A 21,265-nucleotide genomic window follows, 5' to 3' on the forward strand; every position below is an offset into this window, starting at 1 on the left:
GTACAATTATTTAATTCGCACTTGCTTATTTTTTAATAATTTACCATATAGGCGCCAAACGTGTAACAATTCTGAACAATTGAGTATAGAATTGTATCAAAAACATGTCAAAACGGCACTTTATAAATGTAATTCGTATTTGTACGTGTATCATACATCTTATTACATCTTGCTATTTATCATGGTTTAAGCATTTACTGTATCAAGTTTTTTTTTTTTAATATGAATACAGTCTATTAATTCACTACTTTACTTAGTCCTCAAAAAAAAATTTTATTAACAATATAATCAATTAAAATTTAAAATAATTGAAAAAATATATTTTACTTTTTGAAGTTTTTTTTAATTTATTTTTTTTTAATTAATTTAAAATTGTGAATTAATTTATTAAAAAATATTTTCAGAATTTTCAGAAATGCATTAAAAAAATATTGGATGCGAAAATATTTAATCGGTCAATCAATAAAGAAAAAGTAAAAAAATAAAATTTTTAAATTTTAACGAGGACTAAATATACATAGATATATATTTTTAATAGATGAGCAATCGAAATGTTTGGCACCAAATTTATTGATATAAAAAATTCTTTTATGTAAGATAAATGTTTAGATATTTTAAATATAAAATAAAGGCATATTAAAAAATGATTTTCTGAAATAAAATGTGTATTCTTTAGAAAACTGTTTACTATGAACATAATCTAAAAGATAAATAATTGAAAAATATAGGCGCTATATTATAGTAAGCCAATATAATTGGTCCACTTAATATTATATTTTTCATTGTTACTAGCATCAAAAGATAGATGCAATTTGAAATAATTTGTATCAGGATTGTTCAACTATAATGCTTTATTTTATTTTATATGATTTAATTTTTTCAAAAAATCATCTCTATTTTTTTCAAATTGATTCAAAATCTTAATTTACATTACAAACAGACTTTTATTTAATATAGGCACTTAGAATGTGAACATTTAGGATTTCACTCGTTTTCCTTAATAAATAATCCATTTAAAAATATTTTCTTGTTTATATTTTTTTATCATAAACTATTTATTCTTTCCATTTTTATATATTTTGAAGATAATTTTTTAGAATTTTATCTTTACTGTTAATATATATGTATATATTATATGTATATATTAACAATGATTAAGAGCACAAAATTGAGCAATCCTGATCTAATTTTTCACAAAGGTAACAATATTTGCACTATAATATATATTGTCTATATTAAAACAAAATTTAAATTCTTAAAAAAATGTTCATGGTATATTATTCGTGATAGTATAATAGAAGCATATAAATTCTTATTTCATTATTATATTATTTAGATTAAAATCGACTATGAAATAATATTTATTTTGTTATCACACAAATTGAAATTTGTTAACAATTGAGTACACAAATATTGTAAAAATCAAATAATTATATAATTATCAAAAAATATGACTATACATGTTGCACAATATATTGAATATGTTGACTCATCAAATAAACTTAAAAAAAAAAAAATAAAAATATATATATGTATATAAATTATGACTAAAAAGCAACTAATTATTTTTTTGAATATTGGAAAATATTATTATAAATTTTAAAGCACTATAAATCACGGCATATATAATTTATATTTATATAGAATATGTAAATTAATAAACAAATAAAAAAATAATAGAATAATATTATTGACATACTTATTAATGTTCTTTTTCATTTTGAATAAACAAATTTTAAATTTGTGTGTTAATTATTTTCAATAGGTATATGAAATAGCTCAATTACAATATTAATAGAGCAACTTATTAAATTAATAACGAATGTAACCAAAGTTACTTACATACACATTGCATTTGATATTATATTATCAATATTATTTTGAAATTATATACTGTGCGAATATCGTTAACGAGACATTTGCGATTCTTATAGAATATGAATAACGATATTGTTCGATACTAAACTTTATACATGTATAATATGTATAATATACGTTTTATCAATTTTTTCTAGATTTCTGTTATTTGTAATTAAAAAGTTTATATATAAAAAATTATTTAAGAACAAAAAATATCTGTGGCCCTTTTGTATGTTTGTATTAAAATTTCTTACAAAACATAATATATCACAACTTTGTTACTTTGTTTTTGTGAAAAAAAAAAAGAAGATAAAATAATTATGGAAAACTCAAATATTTATTCTCAAATATCTAATTAATAATATTTTTCATTTAGCTGCACTCGTAATGTTTTGAATTTTAATGAATGTATATAAACTCAATTCATAAGAAACAGTCGATAAATATTATATAAGATAGCTTAATAATGGCTAGATTTTTTTATGACCACGAAAAACTTATATAATATCGTTATTATCTCTTCTTACTTTTCAATTTTCCAATTTTATATTTTTATAATTCTTCTAATTTATTAATTTTTTATCATATAAAAATATATATTACAATGTATTATAATATCACTCGCTATTTTCAAATATTTTTTTTATTAACATTATATGGCAATATATTATGTTATGCATATATACACATGTGCTTTTACGTTATATATAATATTTTTTTGAAATATTTAAGTATTTATTAATGTATTAAGAATTTATTGTAATAAAAAATTCTTCTTCTAAAATTAAATTTTTTAATAACTCAAATAATTTGTTTCTAAGAATATATTATATATATATTAATAGAATATATTATATAGTATACATTATAAATATTTTTTTATAAAAGTTATATTGATATATGCTTTGAAATTCATGTAGTTTCAAATATTAATAAAAAGAAAAATGTTATAACATTAATGAATTTTATAGAAAATAAATATAAATTTAAATAAATCTCGCAAAATAATAGAATTAAATTTATAAGAAAGAAAAATAAAAATGTATGTAATGATTTATTTTAAATAATTTTTAAAAGACAAAAAAAAACGAATTGCAAATAAAACGAGTGCAGCTAACTGAACAGACATAGATTCTATAAAATAAATTTCAATCGTTCAACGAATAATGCATCTTACATTTTATCTTTGCTGGTCAAGCGATTGTGTTATTATGCATTTCTGCAAATTCTCTGGATACTTTGTAAACATAATATAAACGTTCGTAGAGATCTGATGTACAACCAAAATCTCGTATATCATTTAACCAATACGAAGATGTACGTCTACTAGTATCTATATATGTAATTAGATATCCCTTGTTAGGAGATTCTTGTGAGACTACCAATTTCGTATGATCCTCGAAGAAATTCACTTGTAAAAGTGGTACTGATAATTCCATCATAATAGTTTTATCAGTTCTTAACCATCTTCTCATTCGTGGCACACAAATATTCTTCGACTGCTTTTGTGTAACTCGGTATTTCTTAATTTCACCACCTTAAAACACATTATTAACAATTATTGATTAATAATTGTAATATATATATTTATACAATAAATAATATATAATTATATATATAAATTTTAACAAAAGCAAAATCTGAATTCAACGAATCAAAGTTATTTTTAAAAAATATTGATTTTTTTGTTTCATTTATTTCTCGTTTTTCGGTCACATCTTTTTGCATATTTATAATATATAATATATAATAATATATAATAATTTTTTTGTTTATAATTAAAAACAGTTATTATAGTAATTTATTATAGCAACTTATGGATAATTATCCAGTTTTCTCAATTTTGGCTATTTTACCATAGTTCTTTTTTTACTAGTTTAAATTAACTTTAAATAAACCACTTTATTTTATTACTATAACAAGAAATCAATCGATAAAATCAAAAAGTAATGTGCATTTTATTATAAAAAAAATTGCTATTACATAGAATTTTGTTTATACGAAATTCACTTAATTTTAATTTAAAATTAATTTAATTTAAATTTAATTTAAATTTTTTTAATTTTATGTACACTTATAATGTGTACATAAAATTAAATTAAATATACATAACATTACATAAAATTAATTAATTATAGTATGTGCGTAAGCATACGACTGCCAATTATCTTTTATTAATGTTATATAAATAAATCATTATGCAATATTATTAATATTTAATCATAAAAAGTTTTTGCATTTTACAAATCTTTCGAATATATTTTATAAAATAATTAAAAAAAATTATTTCAATATAATGTTTTCTTTTTTGTATATCATTTTAAAATATATATATATCTTATTTAAAATATATAATATAAAAGATTATAAATTCAAATAAACATAGATTCATTTACAAAGAAAAATTTCTAATAATAATGGATAATGATTTATGTGTATATATAGATTATATTATATTTAAGATTGATGATGATAATGATGAAATTAACATGAACACCATCAATAAATTATATAAAATATTATTTACCTTCAGTCATAAATTTATCCATATACTGTGTGAATCGTTGCAATAATACAAGTTTTTTCTGCAGAGCAGCTGGAATATCTTCTTCTTTTTGATATCTTGTTACTTCATCATCGGTTGTCACGTACTCCACTCTTCTTTGCAAATAAAAATGTGTTATTGAGTAAGTTAAACGCATAACAAATATTTAATTCTTTACATTATAATTCTCTAAATATTACTATTAGCTTATATCTTTCTTATTTTAAATTTCTCTGATTATCAAACTATCACTTTAAATAATCTGAATACAAAAAGATAAATATTATAATTGTTGTTTTTAATAATTGTTAATTATCTTATTGAATTTTAAATATCAAAACAATATTAAATTTTGAAAATATATCAAAACAAATTTTGACTTTAAAAAATTAAAACATAAGATCAAGAAAAAAAAATACCGACCTTCTGTCATGTGTGTAACTGATTTTCGTATGATCATTGAAGAGGATGCCTACAGATTTGTCAGATAGTTGAAAACCTAGGCCGTATTTATTCGAATAATCAATCCATTTAGTAATAAACAGAGGTACGATATCCCTTACAGGTGGATGATTACGTATCTTATTTTTACACTTTATTTCTTTGATGCAATTTTCTAGCGCTTGATGTATTTGTATACTCTGAGCTGTGGATCCAATAATTTTTTTCTGATCTGGATAAAGAACGCTGCTTAATCTTTGTCTGAATTTCGGAACTTTCCGAAGCTTTCGAGCTAACCAACTGATCACTTTCGACCCCTTTCGTAAACTTTTCTGAGAAAGATTTGTTTGATGATATTGTTGTTGCTGCTCCTGCTGTTGTTGAGATTGTTGGATAGTATGAACCTATAATTGCAATAAAAAATATTGATTAAATTGACTAAATGAAATAATATTTCTTATCAATAAAAATTGTTACATTAATTAAATTAACAAAAATTAAACAATAAAAATTAAAGATTATTGAATTTTTAATTTATAAATTCTCAAATTTATGTATATATATATATGATACGAATGTAAATTCATTTAAAATTTATTTATTTATTTATTTATTTACATTTTAAATAAAGTTTATACGATCATATCTATTAAAAATATTAAATATTTCAATATAAATAATCTAATTTATATATATATATATATATTCATTAATAAAATAAAAATAAAATTTTTTATTTTTAATTTAAGATCAATAATTTTATTTTAATTAAGTATTTTTGTCTTAACAGAAAAATGCAAAAATAACAAATAATTGAATATGATTATCTAAGCATTTTACTTATTGTAAAATAATATATTTCATTTAAAAATTTATTTATTTTTTTAAAGTTACTTTTTTTTAAATAATAATCATATTTAAATATCTAATAATACAATAATCTACTAATTTCTAAAATATTTCATAAAATATTTGATAATAATTTATTTATCGAATATTTTTAGAAAATCAATTCTAAAGATCAAAATAAACGTAAAAATTGGTATAAAATCAAAAAAAATATTAAGAATTCAGGATTATTTATTAAATTATAAATTATTCAATTTTGTGTTGAATAAAATAAGACACAAATAAAGTAAGACTGTTTTATTTCTTTCATACCATTGCTTCGTTCTATTTCTACCTCGCTTCATCTAACGCAAATTTCAATTATAATTTATAACTTATAATTTAATAAACAAGTTTTAACCAACATTTTTGTACACTAACTTTTATATTTGTTTTTCTCTCTAGAATTTACTCATAATTATCTCACGTATATATTAACATCTTATATATTTTTAAATTACTGTAAATATTAATTAATTATTCTAATATATCTTCAATTTTTAACTTTAAGTAGTTTTTTTATCTCTTTAATATGACTTTCGATATTTATTTTTTTTTTTTTTTTTAGTTAAAATACTTGTCAAATACTTTTTTAATCTATATTATAAGTAAATTATAATAATATAGATTTATAATATAGATTTGGCAATGATTTTTTGTATACTATTGAATTTTAAATATTAATTTCGAATATCGTTTTCTATAATTTTTTTTCTTGTTTTCTCTAAAATCTTGTTATTAATAATTAATTTTTTTTTATACAAAATTTTTTAAATTTTCTATCGTTATATGATTTATATAAAAATTATATTACATATATATATTATATTACATATATATATTTGTATATTTATTTTTTAATCTTATTTTAGCTAAATATTTATTATTGTATTATTGTATTTTATTATTACAATAATCTTAATATTTTTAGTTTAGTAAATTAATATTTTATTTTTAATAATTATTAATTTTCATCTTTTGAATTAAAATGAAAAATTATAATATAATTATTTTTATTATTGAAATATTCTTATCATTTAAATTCGTTATAATCATTTTTTTTTTATTTTTGTCTCAAATATTTCTAAAGTAAGATCTGACCTTTTAAAGTTACTGCTGACTATCGACCATTTTACTGTATCTACGGAACTGGAATTTCATCTCATATGACTTTGCACAATCTTTTGAAACTGAAAGTTTTATGTTTTATTTCTTATAGAAAATTTACATAATTTCATTTTAAATAAATTCTTATCCTAACCTGCCGATATTATCTTTCTATATATTATTTCTTTTTTATAAAATAATTTAATTTCACAATCTTCTTTTTACCTTATTCATTTTTCACAATAATTTAAAATGATTTTTTACTTACTCAGAAAGAAATGCAAACTTTATAAATTTTTTGCAACAGGAAATATTATAATATAATATATAATATATAAATTATTAATATTAAATTATAGTATAGATTAATTTTTTATGTTATTTAGTCAAATTAATATGACAAAAATTATCACAAAAATTTATCAATTAATTTGAGATATTCTGTAAAAAATAATTTGTCTTTTAAATAATATACTATATGTATATATGTGTATATATATATATATATATATATATATATATACACATATATATATACACATATATATATACTTATAGCATATACAATAAGATAATATATGCTTATAAATGAAATTCATTTACAGATAATTTAAATTTCAATACATATACATATGATATTATATCTATAAATATTCGATCTTTTTATTTCATTTTTTTTTATTGATTAAATTTTTAATTAAAAATTATTATTAATAATTTATTATAAAATTATATTAAAAATTATAAATAGATTTTTATTTATATATATTCAAGAAACAAAATTATTATATTATTGATTTCTATATTTTTACTTTAGTATTCTCATTCTTGATATTTATTTTAAAATTAATGTTTCGATTAATTGTTCGATTAGTCAGTAAAAAATAAATATTTAAAATATATAAATATTTATAATAAATATACCGTATATCTTGTTAGCTTTTATGCATATATGTTTCATCAAATTATAATATTAAACGAAATCTCATGATAAAAAACAGTATTATCTTTCTTATAACAATAAATATATTTTTTTATAAAAAGTTTTATAATTATAACTGTATATATTCGATTGTAATAATGAAGAAATGAAAAAATTGTACAATAAAAAATAAGTAGTTTAAGTATATAAAAATATTTTTTTATCTTGTATTGATAAAAATAATAAAATTAATTGTCATGTTTTTTGAACTTACAAAATTTAAGAATCGCATGTTAGCATTTATATGAATTTTTGAATGATCCACAAATTTTGTTTTTATATATTTATATTATAAATATATATTGCATCATCTCATTATTTAATTATATTTTATGTTTATATTGTATTTATATTTTTAATTTCAAATAATTTCATCATTTTATTTTATTTAAACGATATATGTAATATGAACGACAATATAGCAAGGTAAATATTATATAATATATTAAATTATTAGGAAGTTGCATCATCTTTTGTCGTGTTTATGCCATGCATTGCATTATTTTTTAAGTTTTCAAAATATTTATTTCATTATATTATAATATATTTGATTATAAATTTGTCAAAATACTATTTGACATGCGAAATATATTCTTATTTTATATTTTATTGATCTCATACCATAATATTATAAAATATCATATAGAAGGCCGGGACAAATCGATACAGGAATAGGTTGATACATAAAGCGAAATTATCTCAGTATTGCATAATAAAAATCGAAGCAAGACTTCATATATTTTTTATTTTTGAATTTTTTGAATTTTATTTTTTTTTATTTTAAATTAATTAATAAATAATTTAATTTATTTTGAATAATAAAAAATATTATCAATGGATATGTTATTAAAATAATTTATATCAAATATAAAATATTTATGTGATAGATATGTAATATTTGTAAATTTGTAAATCTGTTAGTCAATTTATATAAAACTATTCAAATAATTTGTTATAATAGTTTTTTGTATATTATTTTACTTTTGCAGTTAGAATTTAGAATTAGAATGTAAAATAATATATTATTATTTTATCTTTGTAATTAAAATACAGAATATTTCTATATTCTTTTACAAATCAAATTATCTATAAGTAAAATTTTTATGAATCGTTGCCTAGAACAATTAGAAATAATCATATGTTATTCTTTCTTTTTTTTCAAATGTTAGGATTATTTCAAATATTTGAAAATAAAAGAAGACACTTATTTGTTAATTTTTTTTTGCAATTAAAAAATTATTATTAGCTCTGATAATAAATATAATGAAATCGAAATTTAAATATTAATTCTATGATAAAAAAAGAAAGAAGTAAAAATATAAAATTGTAAGTTAATTTTAATTTCATCACAATAAGAAATAAAAAAGTAGAATTTTAAATTAATTTTAATTTCAATTTGTTTATTTGATTACTAAACATTTAACTTAATATCTATATTAAGTAATAAAAATATTGTTTGAAATATTGTTTTATATTTAGAGATTCTATAACAATAATTAAGGGATAATCCTTCTAAAAATCAATTAAACTATTTTTATTTATTAAATTCTTTTTATTTAAAATTTTCAATAAAATGAAACCTCCATAACTTGAGAATTTTATCTCTTTTGTTAAAATTTTATCAAAAATTGCAAAAATCTTTCTCAAAGAGATGAGAATAGTTTTTTTTGTCTCATCTACTTTTTTATCTCAAGCTTCTTTATTCATTCTTTTATTCTAATTTTATTCTATTTTGAACTTTTTTTTTGCATTATTTATTTTTTATGTAAACTTTTTTTATCTTTTTTCAATATTTCTTTTTGTCAAAAATATGACAACTTTTCAAAAGATTGATCTAAATTATATTTTATTAGTTTATTAGCAAATGTTAATATCGATTATTGAAATCAATTTTCATAGTTACAAAATTTTTTTTTAATATTTTAATATTTGACTAAGCCATCTATAATTGAAGTAATTATTATAATTTTTTTTATAAAAAATTTTTAATTTTTTATAAATTATATAATTATTACTATTAGTTATTGTGAATATTTTATTTATAAATATTGTTTTATTTGAAAAAGTAAATTACATTGAAATAAAAATATTCTTTTTTAAAAATTATTTTTATTTATGTAATAAATATGAATTATCCTTAATGAATTATCCTAATGAATCCTCCTATCCTTAATGAATCCTCCTAAATGAATAAATACTATATTGGTATATTTCCCTACATCATTCTTTTTTTTTTTTTTTTTTAAGTTTTCTTATGTACTTTCAATTTCTAATAACTCTAATTATAGACAATATAAATTTCAAAAACAAAATTTTAATTATTGATAATAAAAATATTAAGAAGAAAGTTACTTCAATAATTTATTATTCAAAGTATCGAATAATTGCATATAACTAATGCCACAACTAAGATTATAGATGAAGAAGTCAACTATAATAGCTATTATAATAAATTATTCAAATATTTTAAATAAACTTATTATTTAAAGTAACTTTCGAAATTTTAACTAATTACTTTTTTAATGCCCAAATGCCCATCAAAAGATATCGAATCTGAAAAGTTTTAAAGATCTTACATGCATCTTACGTCATATCATCAAACGATTTACATTAAAAAATAAACGATCATCAATTATGATTTACCTGAGTATTATTAAGTTTTTGATTTCTAGATGCAATAGAATTCGACGAAGGCGACGACATCGGATCGATTATAGAGGGACGTGGCATTTGGAAGCAAGAAATACGAGGCAACGAAGCTGGTACGTATTCCTTGGTAAGATAAGCGTGTTCCTTTACTCTCTCCAAAGAAGGTCTGAGCTCAGGATTCGGTTGGAGGAGCCATTTGATAAGATCTTGCCCGTTTCGGCTCGCTATCGAATCGTCAACCTCCCGATAATGATTGTTACATATCCTCGCGTATGTTTCTTTTAGCGATGCTGTGTCGAAAGGTGGTTGCCCTACCAGCAGGGCGTACAGTATGCACCCGAGCGCCCAAACATCCGCCTCGTAACTGTATGCTTGCTTATACAACACTTCCGGCGCGATGTAATTCGGTGTTCCGCATATCGTCCTGCGCATACAAACAAATTATTACAATTTTCACGTATATCAAGTGCAAAACTGTTTGTTATTCTCGAGATACGATTTCTGTTCTAGATAATTTAGGACACTTGATGTGAAACAAATCATGAAAATTTTTTTTTTTTATTAAGAATGTTCGAGTTATATTCGTTGTGTGTTTTTTGTAGCATTGAATAATAAGAAAAATTAAGGCAATATTTAGTTAATTTAGATTTGCATGTTTGTTCATTTAGTAAAATTGTTATTATTAAATAATTTCAAATATTATTCTATCTGGCTAAATATTTTTGAGAAATATACTACTCTTCAAAATTATTGATAAATTGATTATTATTTTTTGAATATTTTTTTCTTCTTTTAATTATTTTTAGCAATATGTGATATTCTTAAATCTTAATATTATTATAATATATATATATATTAATTATATATATATTTATGAATAATATTACGATTATATATTATAATATATATTATATATATATATATATATTTATTATATATATATATATATTATAATATATATTATAAATATATAAACGTAATATTATTCATTTTATAGAAATAAATGAATTTTTATATGAAATATATAAATTTATTTTTACACTAGCATGTATACAAAATAATTGAATCACATGAAAATATTTTTAAATTAAATTGATAGTCAAAGATTCAATAGAAAAATGTACTTTTTTTCTCTAAATAGAATGAATACAAGAAACCATTCAAATAATTCGAAAGTATTAATACTATAAAAGTATTATAAAAAATTTAAAATAATTTTAATTAGAAAAAAAGTCTTTTCTACATATACAGATTGTTTCGTTATTCATGATACAGGGATAAAAAAATAAGTTGAAAAAAAATTAAAAGTTTTTCATATGAAATTTCGAAAAATTTGAATTTAAAAATTATTGTATTAAATTTGTAAATTTCGATTTGTCATTAATATTAATAATTTCTTTAATTTCTTAATTTATTTTTATTAAAATAATAAAAATATGTTTATGAAAGAATTATCTTATAAAAGAATTAAAAATGATATATTACGAACAACACACAATAATTAATTAAAAAAATATAATTATGTGTGCAGCATCATGATCGAAATTTTAAACAAATTTTATAAATAAATACATTTGTAAAAAGCAATATCTTTAGAAAAATTATCTTTATTTATTTATAAAATTATTTATAAAATTTTATAATTACATTAGTAATATAATTACATTAGATAATAACAATAAGCAAATAGTATTTCTCATATTTATGAACACAAACACGAATAGAAAAAATTGACAACTAAAATTTATAATTAAAGGACATATAGTCGATAAATTTTCAAATTCAATTTTCTTGAAAATAAAGCTTCGTATGAAAAAGATTTTATCCATTTTTTCTATTTATTTTTTCATGAGGAACCACTCCCTGTCCGGTTTACGAGTAACGGAATATCCTTTATAACATCGAGTTACATTTCTCTTTGTATTATGCAACTTTTATATGAAACATATTTTTATATAACAAGTAATTAGACATTATTTAAAATGATTTTATTATTTGTTTTATATGTTTTGAATTCCTTATGATTATAACCAAAAAAATTAGAATAATTTCCAATATTTCTTGTATTTTTAATAAAATTAAAAAATTTAACTCATTGAAATTTAATTGCAAATTTTCAAATTTTTAATAATCAATTATTAATATATTTCATACATATATATTAATAATTTATATATAATGATATACAATGTACAATATAATGATATACAATCTTTTTTTTTTATACCACATAATTAAAATATGAAATTAAGAATATCTGAAATTTACTTAAAACATTTGTATTTATATTACTAATCATCACATTAACTAAAGAAGAAAATTCTTTATATTTGGCAAAATCATTAAAAAATAAAATATACATTAAAACAGTATATATAGTGTATATTAAAATATATGTTATAATCAAAACAAAAAAAGGAAATATAAATTATTAATATATTAAAAAAATAATTATTATAATACTATCAAAGCCATTAAATTTTTCTAAGAACACTGAAAAATATTGAAAATTGTGAATAATTTTTTTACCTATATATAATATGTATTATTATATTATATTAATATATTATAAGTATTCTATATTATAAATATATTATAATTCTGAAAAAAACAGAATATTTAATTTTTTTTTTTTTTGAAAGAAAAATATTTAATTATATTTTTCCTAAATTAAAATTTTTTAATTTTAATAAAAAAATTGCTTAATTCTTGAGTTAATTAAGAAAGAAATAATGAAAGAAGCATAATTCAAATGTTTTTGAGAATATTAGAAGACTTATAGAAGATTAAAATTAATCATGGAAAATAATTATATTAATTTAGTAATATTGTTATATAATTAAATTAATCATATGCACTTAATAAGATAAGCAAAATTCGTATTTTGCCTACGTTTTTTAATTTATATATATGCAGATAATATATTATATATATTAGCAGATTAATATAGATAGATATGCATATAAAATAAATATAATTTTCTATATTCTAAAAACTATAAAAAATGTAAATAGATATAATGAAAGAAAAGTTATTTATTATAAGATTCATTATTATATATAAATTACAATAAAATGATATATAAAATGATAATTTAAAAATTTTAGAAGAAAAATTTTAGAATTAAAAAAAAAAATAATTTTTTCTTTTATATTAATAATTAAAAATTGAAATTATACAATATATTATGATTTAAGTTTATTCTCAAATTAGAATTTCATATTATACATATTTTAACTATATATTGAATTAATTATTAAAATCTGCATTCATTATTTAAAATTTTAATGTTGTTTAAAAAAAAATAATATTTCATATAATACTTTCATAAAAAAATGTATAATTTAATACAAAAAAATTCATTTTTTTATTAAAAAATGATTAATGATAAAATTAAATAAACATATAAAAAAATATCAATGTTTCATTATTTTGGTATAAAGTGAAAATATGAATTAACAGAAATATTCATACTATAATATGAAAATATTAAACAGAATAAAATTTATTATTATTATTAAAGTTATTATTATTAAATTTATTATTATTATTATTATTAAAGTTATGTATTATTAAATTTTTTTTTTTGATTTTTTGAAATTTCTTTATTATTGATATCTATAATAATAAGAATAACGTTTGATCCAAAGTTTCAAGTATACTGAATAGTATCTATATAATAGTTTAATAATTGTAAATAACTGTAAATAACTGTAAATAAGTAACAATAAATATAATATCTGAAAAATATATGAAAAAATATATTCTATATAAGAATATATAAGAATGAATATAATAATAATAAAATATATGATATACATATTATTAATTTATAATCATTCTGCTATGTATAGAGGTTTAATTGTTAACAATTGATATAATTTTAAAAATAATTGAAAAAAATTTAAAAAAAAATATTTATTTTTTTCCAATTTCACAATCAAAACATATGTATACATACATGTATATATGTATATAAAATATATACATATGTATATATTTTATTATTATACATATGTATATATTTTATATACATTGTATGTATACATTAAATGTGTACATTGAATATATAATATGATTATAAATGTACAAAAATATGTATATAGGATATTAATATATTCATTGAACATTTTTCAAAGATCGACAAACAAAAAAAGTTGGTATATAAAAGTGTCAATAAAGATTTACAATATTTATAATTGAAATTTAGATGAAGCAAAATGACCGTGAAATAATATAAATATATATATATAAATATATATAGAAAAAAAGTGAGATAGTTGTATCTCCTTTACACTCTGTTTCTTGTTATATTTATTTTACCATTTAGAATTTTTCAAAAATGTCCCACGAATATATTAACATAATAATTATAATCATATATTAACATTAATAATAAATTATCATTTGCATATCAAATAATAAATAGATTCTGTATAATGTTTCAAAATAATTAAAAACCTTACCACATTTCTATAGAACGTGATCGAACTATTATATTGAATAGATAAATATTTTGCAGAAAAAATTCAAAATTAATATATTTTAAAAAAGAAAGATTTTAAAAATAAATATACTTTTAAAAAGGAGAAATAAAAATTCCAATTATAATATTTGTACAATAAAATTAAAAAAATGAATGTTAAGAAGACTAAAAATATATATTATACAATTACATAATCATATAATCCAATTAGAAATTAAAATTATAAGTAGAAAAAAATACTTAAAATTATCTATTAAAATTTATAATTGTCATTAAAAATATAAAATATACGAATATTTATTACATATCTATATTATTTTTATTGATCAATTATTTAGATAAAACTTTTATTTAGATAAAATTAATAATAAAATTAATAATAAAATTTTATATAATCTGGTATAAAAATTTATGTAAATATTATGTAAAGATTTTATATTTCATTGAATAATACATAACATTATATAATTCTTTTGTAAAAAAATTATCTGCTGTACGTAATATTTTTTCATTAACATTCATTACATATATCTTTACATATATCCTTAAAAATTTTTTATTTTCAATTTTATGCAATAAATTAATTTTAAATAAAAATATAAAATGGCTGAAAAAATTATAAAATATATAATTATAAATAGATAAGATAATTATAAATAATAAATAATAAATATAAATAGATAAGATAAGATAATTTATAAATAAATATATATATATTATATATTATATATTATATTATATATATATTATATTTTTATAGAATATATTCTATATAATATATAATATTATAATATTATATATACATATAAAATATATCTATATTATTTAAATATTTTTTAAATATATTTACATATTACATATATGTACATATACACATATTTACATATATGTTATTTTATTAATATATCAATTATAAAATATCATATGTCTCAATAGATGTATAAAAATATATAAAAATAAACGTAACAAAAAAAATTGTACTTATTTTAATATACATATATATATATATATATGTTCGTTCATATATATATATATATATATATATATATATATATGAAAATTTTAAATAGTTTTATTTGAAATTATATTTTTTCAATTAATTTTGTTTTTTTTATAATTAATATATTAATAATAAGTAATATATTTTCTTATAAATAAATTTAAGAATTTATTTTATGTATTTTTCAATGCATTTTATTTGAATTAATGTAAAATATAATTAATATGTGATGATATTATGATTAATGTAAATAAATTTTTTGTAATGATGAAATCCATTATATTCTTTTAAGTTTCATGAAATACGTGGAAATTTCCACGATTAATTATATTTATTTTTACAAATCTCGATATGAAAATATTTATTATTTATAATATATTTATAATTATAAATATATATTTATATATATTAATTTATTATTATTATTAATATTATTATTAATAAAAACTATGCAGATATATATTTTAATATCTGTTTATAATTGTTATAATTATAATTGTTATTTTTTTTAACATATTTTGCATATACATAATATTTTTGTAAAAGTAATTTCTCATAAAGAAAAATCATATTGAAATATAATTTAACAAATACAATTTGTACAATCTACTTAACAAACGTTAAAGTTTTAAATTTAACAACGAAGTGTAATACTTTGATTATGAAAGAAGAACGTGCAGAAAAACGTGATAATTTCTCACGTACACGTGCATAATTCTTATTACCTTTAGCAAAGTTCTATACATATAATGGAATGAATAATGATTAGTAAAGATTGAAGAAAACTTACACTCGTCTGCACTGTCCGTCAAGCCTTGTCGCCAGTCCAAAGTCTCCGATCTTGACGATCATACGGTCCGATAGGAACATGTTACCTGGCTTCAAATCCCGATGGACAACTTTCTGAGAGTGAATATATGCAACACCAGTTACCATTTGTTTCATGTAATATCGTGCTTCCGGCTCCGTGACTTTGCCACGGTACTTCAGCACGTGCATCAAACTCTGTTAAATAAAAGTGATACAATTTGAATTGGAAAGCATTAATGCAAAATGGATCGTGCAATGTATACAATGATATCTATGATATTTATTTTTTTGAATGTTTGATCGTATTGAGCATTTTATTTAATATATTTTATTATGTATTTATAAATTCTATTACAATTTGTGATATTTTATTTACAAATTTTATGATATATAATATGTAATGTATATTATAATTTATTTTACATTATTATATATGTATATAATATATGATTATAATATATAAGTATGTAATTTTATTAAGATATTATTTAAAAATATATTATAAATACTTTTAATAATATAAGTTTATTTTTTTTATATTTTTTATTTGTGATATTTAATGTTAAAAAAATATTAAAAAATAAATATTATTAATTAATTATATTAATAATTTTTCTTTGTTAAATTTTTTAAAATCAGAGTATTATTTCAATTGTTTTAACTGTTTTATTTAATATTTTACTAATTCATTTAATTTTGATATGAGTAATTTTGATATATATGATATGAGTGTTAATATATTCAATGAAATTCTTTAATAAAACTTTATTACTAACACATTCAAGATCAAAAATCGAAAGTTTTTGGTGATGGATATTGATTTTTGATAAATATGAAAAATAATTATAAAATAAGAAAAAATGCAATAAAATTTAAAAAAGACTGTGAAATAAATATCATTAACGATGATATTTATACTAACACATAAGCAAAAGAAAAGCGGATATGTAAAAAACTCTTTTTCACTTTTCATATTTTCTAGAAAAATTTATGATGCGTCAATTGCCATAAAATAGGAAATCCCTATGACGCATATGTTATGTCATTGATGTCAAATATGTTATATATGTTGAGTTATAAGTTATAAATAATTTAAATTTTTATTATTTTTTTTTCCTTCCTTCTTTCTTTCTTTCTTTTTTCTTTCTTCCTTTCTTTTCTTCTTCGATTCGTAAAATATTTAAGTTTCAAAATCAAGTATTATATAATTGAAGAAAATAATTGCGAATGAATATAGTGTTAATATTAAATATAAAAAAAAATTTTAATTGATCTATGATGATTATTATTATAATTATAGTAAATAAAAATGATGAAACTGTATTTTATAAAAATATGATTAATTAGAAATATATATATGAAATTGATTCTAATCAACAATTCAAGAAACAAAAAAGACAAAATTTACGTTTAATGATGCATAGAAGGTGTAAATTTATTTAAAAGATAACTTCAAAAAAAGAAGAAGATCCTCTTCTTAGAGATAACTTTAAGAATTTATAGCGCATCGCTACTTTGTTTGAAAGAAAATGTTTTTCCATCCAAGGATAATTGTTACTTTAAGATTTGCAAATGTTATTTTATCATTTTTGGAAAAAAGTAATGATAATTTATTATAATGTTTGTCAAATAATTTTCAATAATAATCCTTCCATATACTAAAATACACAGGCGAAAAAATTTTGCGTACATTATACATTATCTTCTTAATTGAAATTTAGTTACTTTAAAAAGTTTTCAGGTTACTTTACTTTTTCATTTGATAACAATATATGGAATATTTATTTTGTTTTTCTTTGAAAACATTATAAAAAAAAATAAAATATGAAAAAATTTTTTTGAAATATATAGAAGATTATTATATAATGTATGATAATATGTATGATATAATGATACATAATCAAATTTTAGTTATAATTTATTATAAGACGTGAACACAATTTCAGGAATATTTTGTAACAATTAAGAAAAACAAATTTGAAATTTAATAAATTTTATTGTTAACACGAAAATCAAATATCGAAATACTACATATAATGTCCTAAAAAATGATGGAAATGTATGTAAATTTGCTGAAGATCCTGCATATATCATTAATTTTTATTTATTTGTATAATTATAATCATATTGTATAATATGACAATAATATTATGCTGACTAATGAATCAATGTTCAATTTCAAGTTACTTTAACGACAAATCCGTAACATTTTTATCGCTAAATTGTTTCTGAGTGGATGGCGAAGTGATTATTAGTAACAGTTAATAACAATGATTGTTAGTTAATAATTTTAGAAACTAAGAATAATCGAATGATGACGAAGCAGCATTCTAACGGTAAAAACAAGTGAATGATTAGTCATGGAGAGTGCAAGTGTCCGTTCTCTTTTCTATTCACGCAAAAATGCGGTGTCCATAATTTCATTCAATGCATATCAACGATTTACATTAAGATGTGAAATATGTTACTTCTGTCGACAAAAAATTCATGGAATGTTTTTTGTTTCTCAAACTGAAAATATTGCAGCTATTATTTCTATCTGATTTATCATTCTTTTGCAACGACAATTTTAATAATGGTTATTCCTAATCCACACACAATGAAAAAGGATGTTACAATTTTTTAAAAAAGTATTTTAAAAATGTATTATATAATAAAATGTATGATATTATCATTTCAACGATTTCCAAAATAATTTTTTAATTTGATTTTAATTTATTGTTTTTCAAAAAATCGCAAGAATTCCTGTTTCATTTGATAACAACACAAGGAATAAATACCTACTAAAACTATTATTATATATAAAATAACATGATCAATAAAAATTTATTATTATAAAAAAATGCAGCAAATTTATAATATAATTATAAATATAAAAATATAGTAACAAATATTTCACGAACTTTTTATCCAAATATATCGACTTTTATGAAATACATATGATTCACACTCTTCGAAATAATGTAAATAGTAAATAATTCATTAAAATGTTGAAGCATTGAAAAATTACTTTTTTTCTCAAAAATATTTTGATATTTTAGAATATATTTTAATTAATAATCTTTATAATTTAATATTAATATGATTTTAATCAAAATTAGTGTTCGTTATTTTAAAATGTATATTAATTAATCATTATATTATATTTAATATTGATAAGATTTATAATTAATATTATTATGTAAATTAAAAATAAAATTAATGAAATATAATTATTTTTAAGAAATATGAACTTATTATAATTTTTAAATTTTAATTTTTAAGTTTTAATGTAATATTTTCAGATTAATTTTAGTGCAAAACAACATCTTGAACATAATTTGAAAAATTAAAAAATCATATCATATTTATTCTTACGTTATTTTGAAACACTAGAGAATATCTTAAAGAAGCAAAGCAGGATTACTATAATTCTTTTCTAAAAAGTTTTTTCTAAAAATTAACTTGAAATATTTAAAAATAAATTAATTGTAGAACTAATATTAAACAATTTTATTAAATAATTCTTCACGAAATATTCAAAACTCAAATTATTTAACTCTGGTTAAAAATTAATAATATTCTTTCATATTTTTCTGCAACTTAAATAATTTTTTTTTAATGACAGAAGAACACGATTATATAAAAAATAAATATGATAACAGAGTAAAGACTTTTCTAAAATTTTCAAAAGAAGAAAATAATTTTGAATGAAAATAGAAGCTCGAAGAAAAAAGCGATTAATTTCTCTTAAAAGCAGATCATAAATTCTTACAACATCTTGAACATAACTTGAAAATATTCAATGAATCTGGTGATAATCTCTCCGAGCAAATTCTTTGGAAAAGCGAGACTTTATCCAATAGGTAAGCGAACTCCTCTCATTCTTCGAATACAACGGAGTTCAACTCGAAAGGAGAAGGTTAGGAAATTCTTGCGAATATATAGAGGAAATGCGTAGAAAACTGTGCGAGCAGGTAGGTACGAGACACACGATACCTTTCGAGGACAGGCTTCCAGAAGCATGTACACATTAAGATTATCCTCGAAGTAGTGATGCAGCTGGACAACATTCACGTGATTCAGTTCTTTGTGAATCATAATCTCACGTGCGATCTATAAGAAATACATAGGTCATTATTACACCGAATAATTTTCTGTCCATCTGAAAAATTTCAATCAATTATTTTTTATAATGCTGCGATTTAGCTGTTTTAAAAGGGGAAATATTTCTAATCGTTCGTTCGCTCTATTTTTTTCTTAATTCTAGAAAGAAAGAGTTAAAAACTTACGCAATTATAAGTGAGGAGTTGAAACCATTATATATAAGTACAGTTGTATATATTCATATACATATGTTAGAATTAAAATTGCATGATTATTTTCTATGAACAAATAATTTGTCTGTTTAATTTTATATGTAAATTTTCTTAAAATTTTTGGTGATATAAAAGACTTGAAATTTTACTTTTTGGCTCAATTTTTTTGGCTTTTTAATTCTTTGTTTTATTGCATTAT

At 18.5% G+C, this 21,265-nt stretch overlaps 1 protein-coding gene across 2 annotated transcripts in view; it reads right to left on the reverse strand.

Moving 5' to 3' along the window:
* Positions 1-2,897: 2,897 nt before the first annotated feature.
* The window catches only part of LOC122719237 (serine/threonine-protein kinase PLK1-like), a 52,478-nt gene continuing 34,110 nt past the window's right edge, over positions 2,898-21,265 (reverse strand). The window contains exons 3-8 of one of the 2 annotated variants that reach the window (XM_043944891.1): positions 20,747-20,863; positions 16,749-16,963; positions 10,467-10,896; positions 4,829-5,250; positions 4,388-4,518; positions 2,898-3,397 (exon numbers count right to left, since the gene is read on the reverse strand). In XM_043944891.1, the coding sequence (XP_043800826.1) occupies positions 3,054-3,397; positions 4,388-4,518; positions 4,829-5,250; positions 10,467-10,896; positions 16,749-16,963; positions 20,747-20,863 (1,659 nt within the window). In that variant the 3' untranslated portion in view covers positions 2,898-3,053. Of the gene's footprint in view, positions 3,398-4,387; positions 4,522-4,828; positions 5,251-10,466; positions 10,897-16,748; positions 16,964-20,746; positions 20,864-21,265 lie in introns of both variants that reach the window. The other variant, XM_043944890.1, reaches the window with a different exon arrangement.

Source organism: Apis laboriosa, unplaced genomic scaffold (genome assembly GCF_014066325.1).
Source record: "Apis laboriosa isolate Shangri-la unplaced genomic scaffold, ASM1406632v1 scaffold71_cov137, whole genome shotgun sequence".
Lineage (NCBI taxonomy): Eukaryota > Metazoa > Arthropoda > Insecta > Hymenoptera > Apidae > Apis > Apis laboriosa.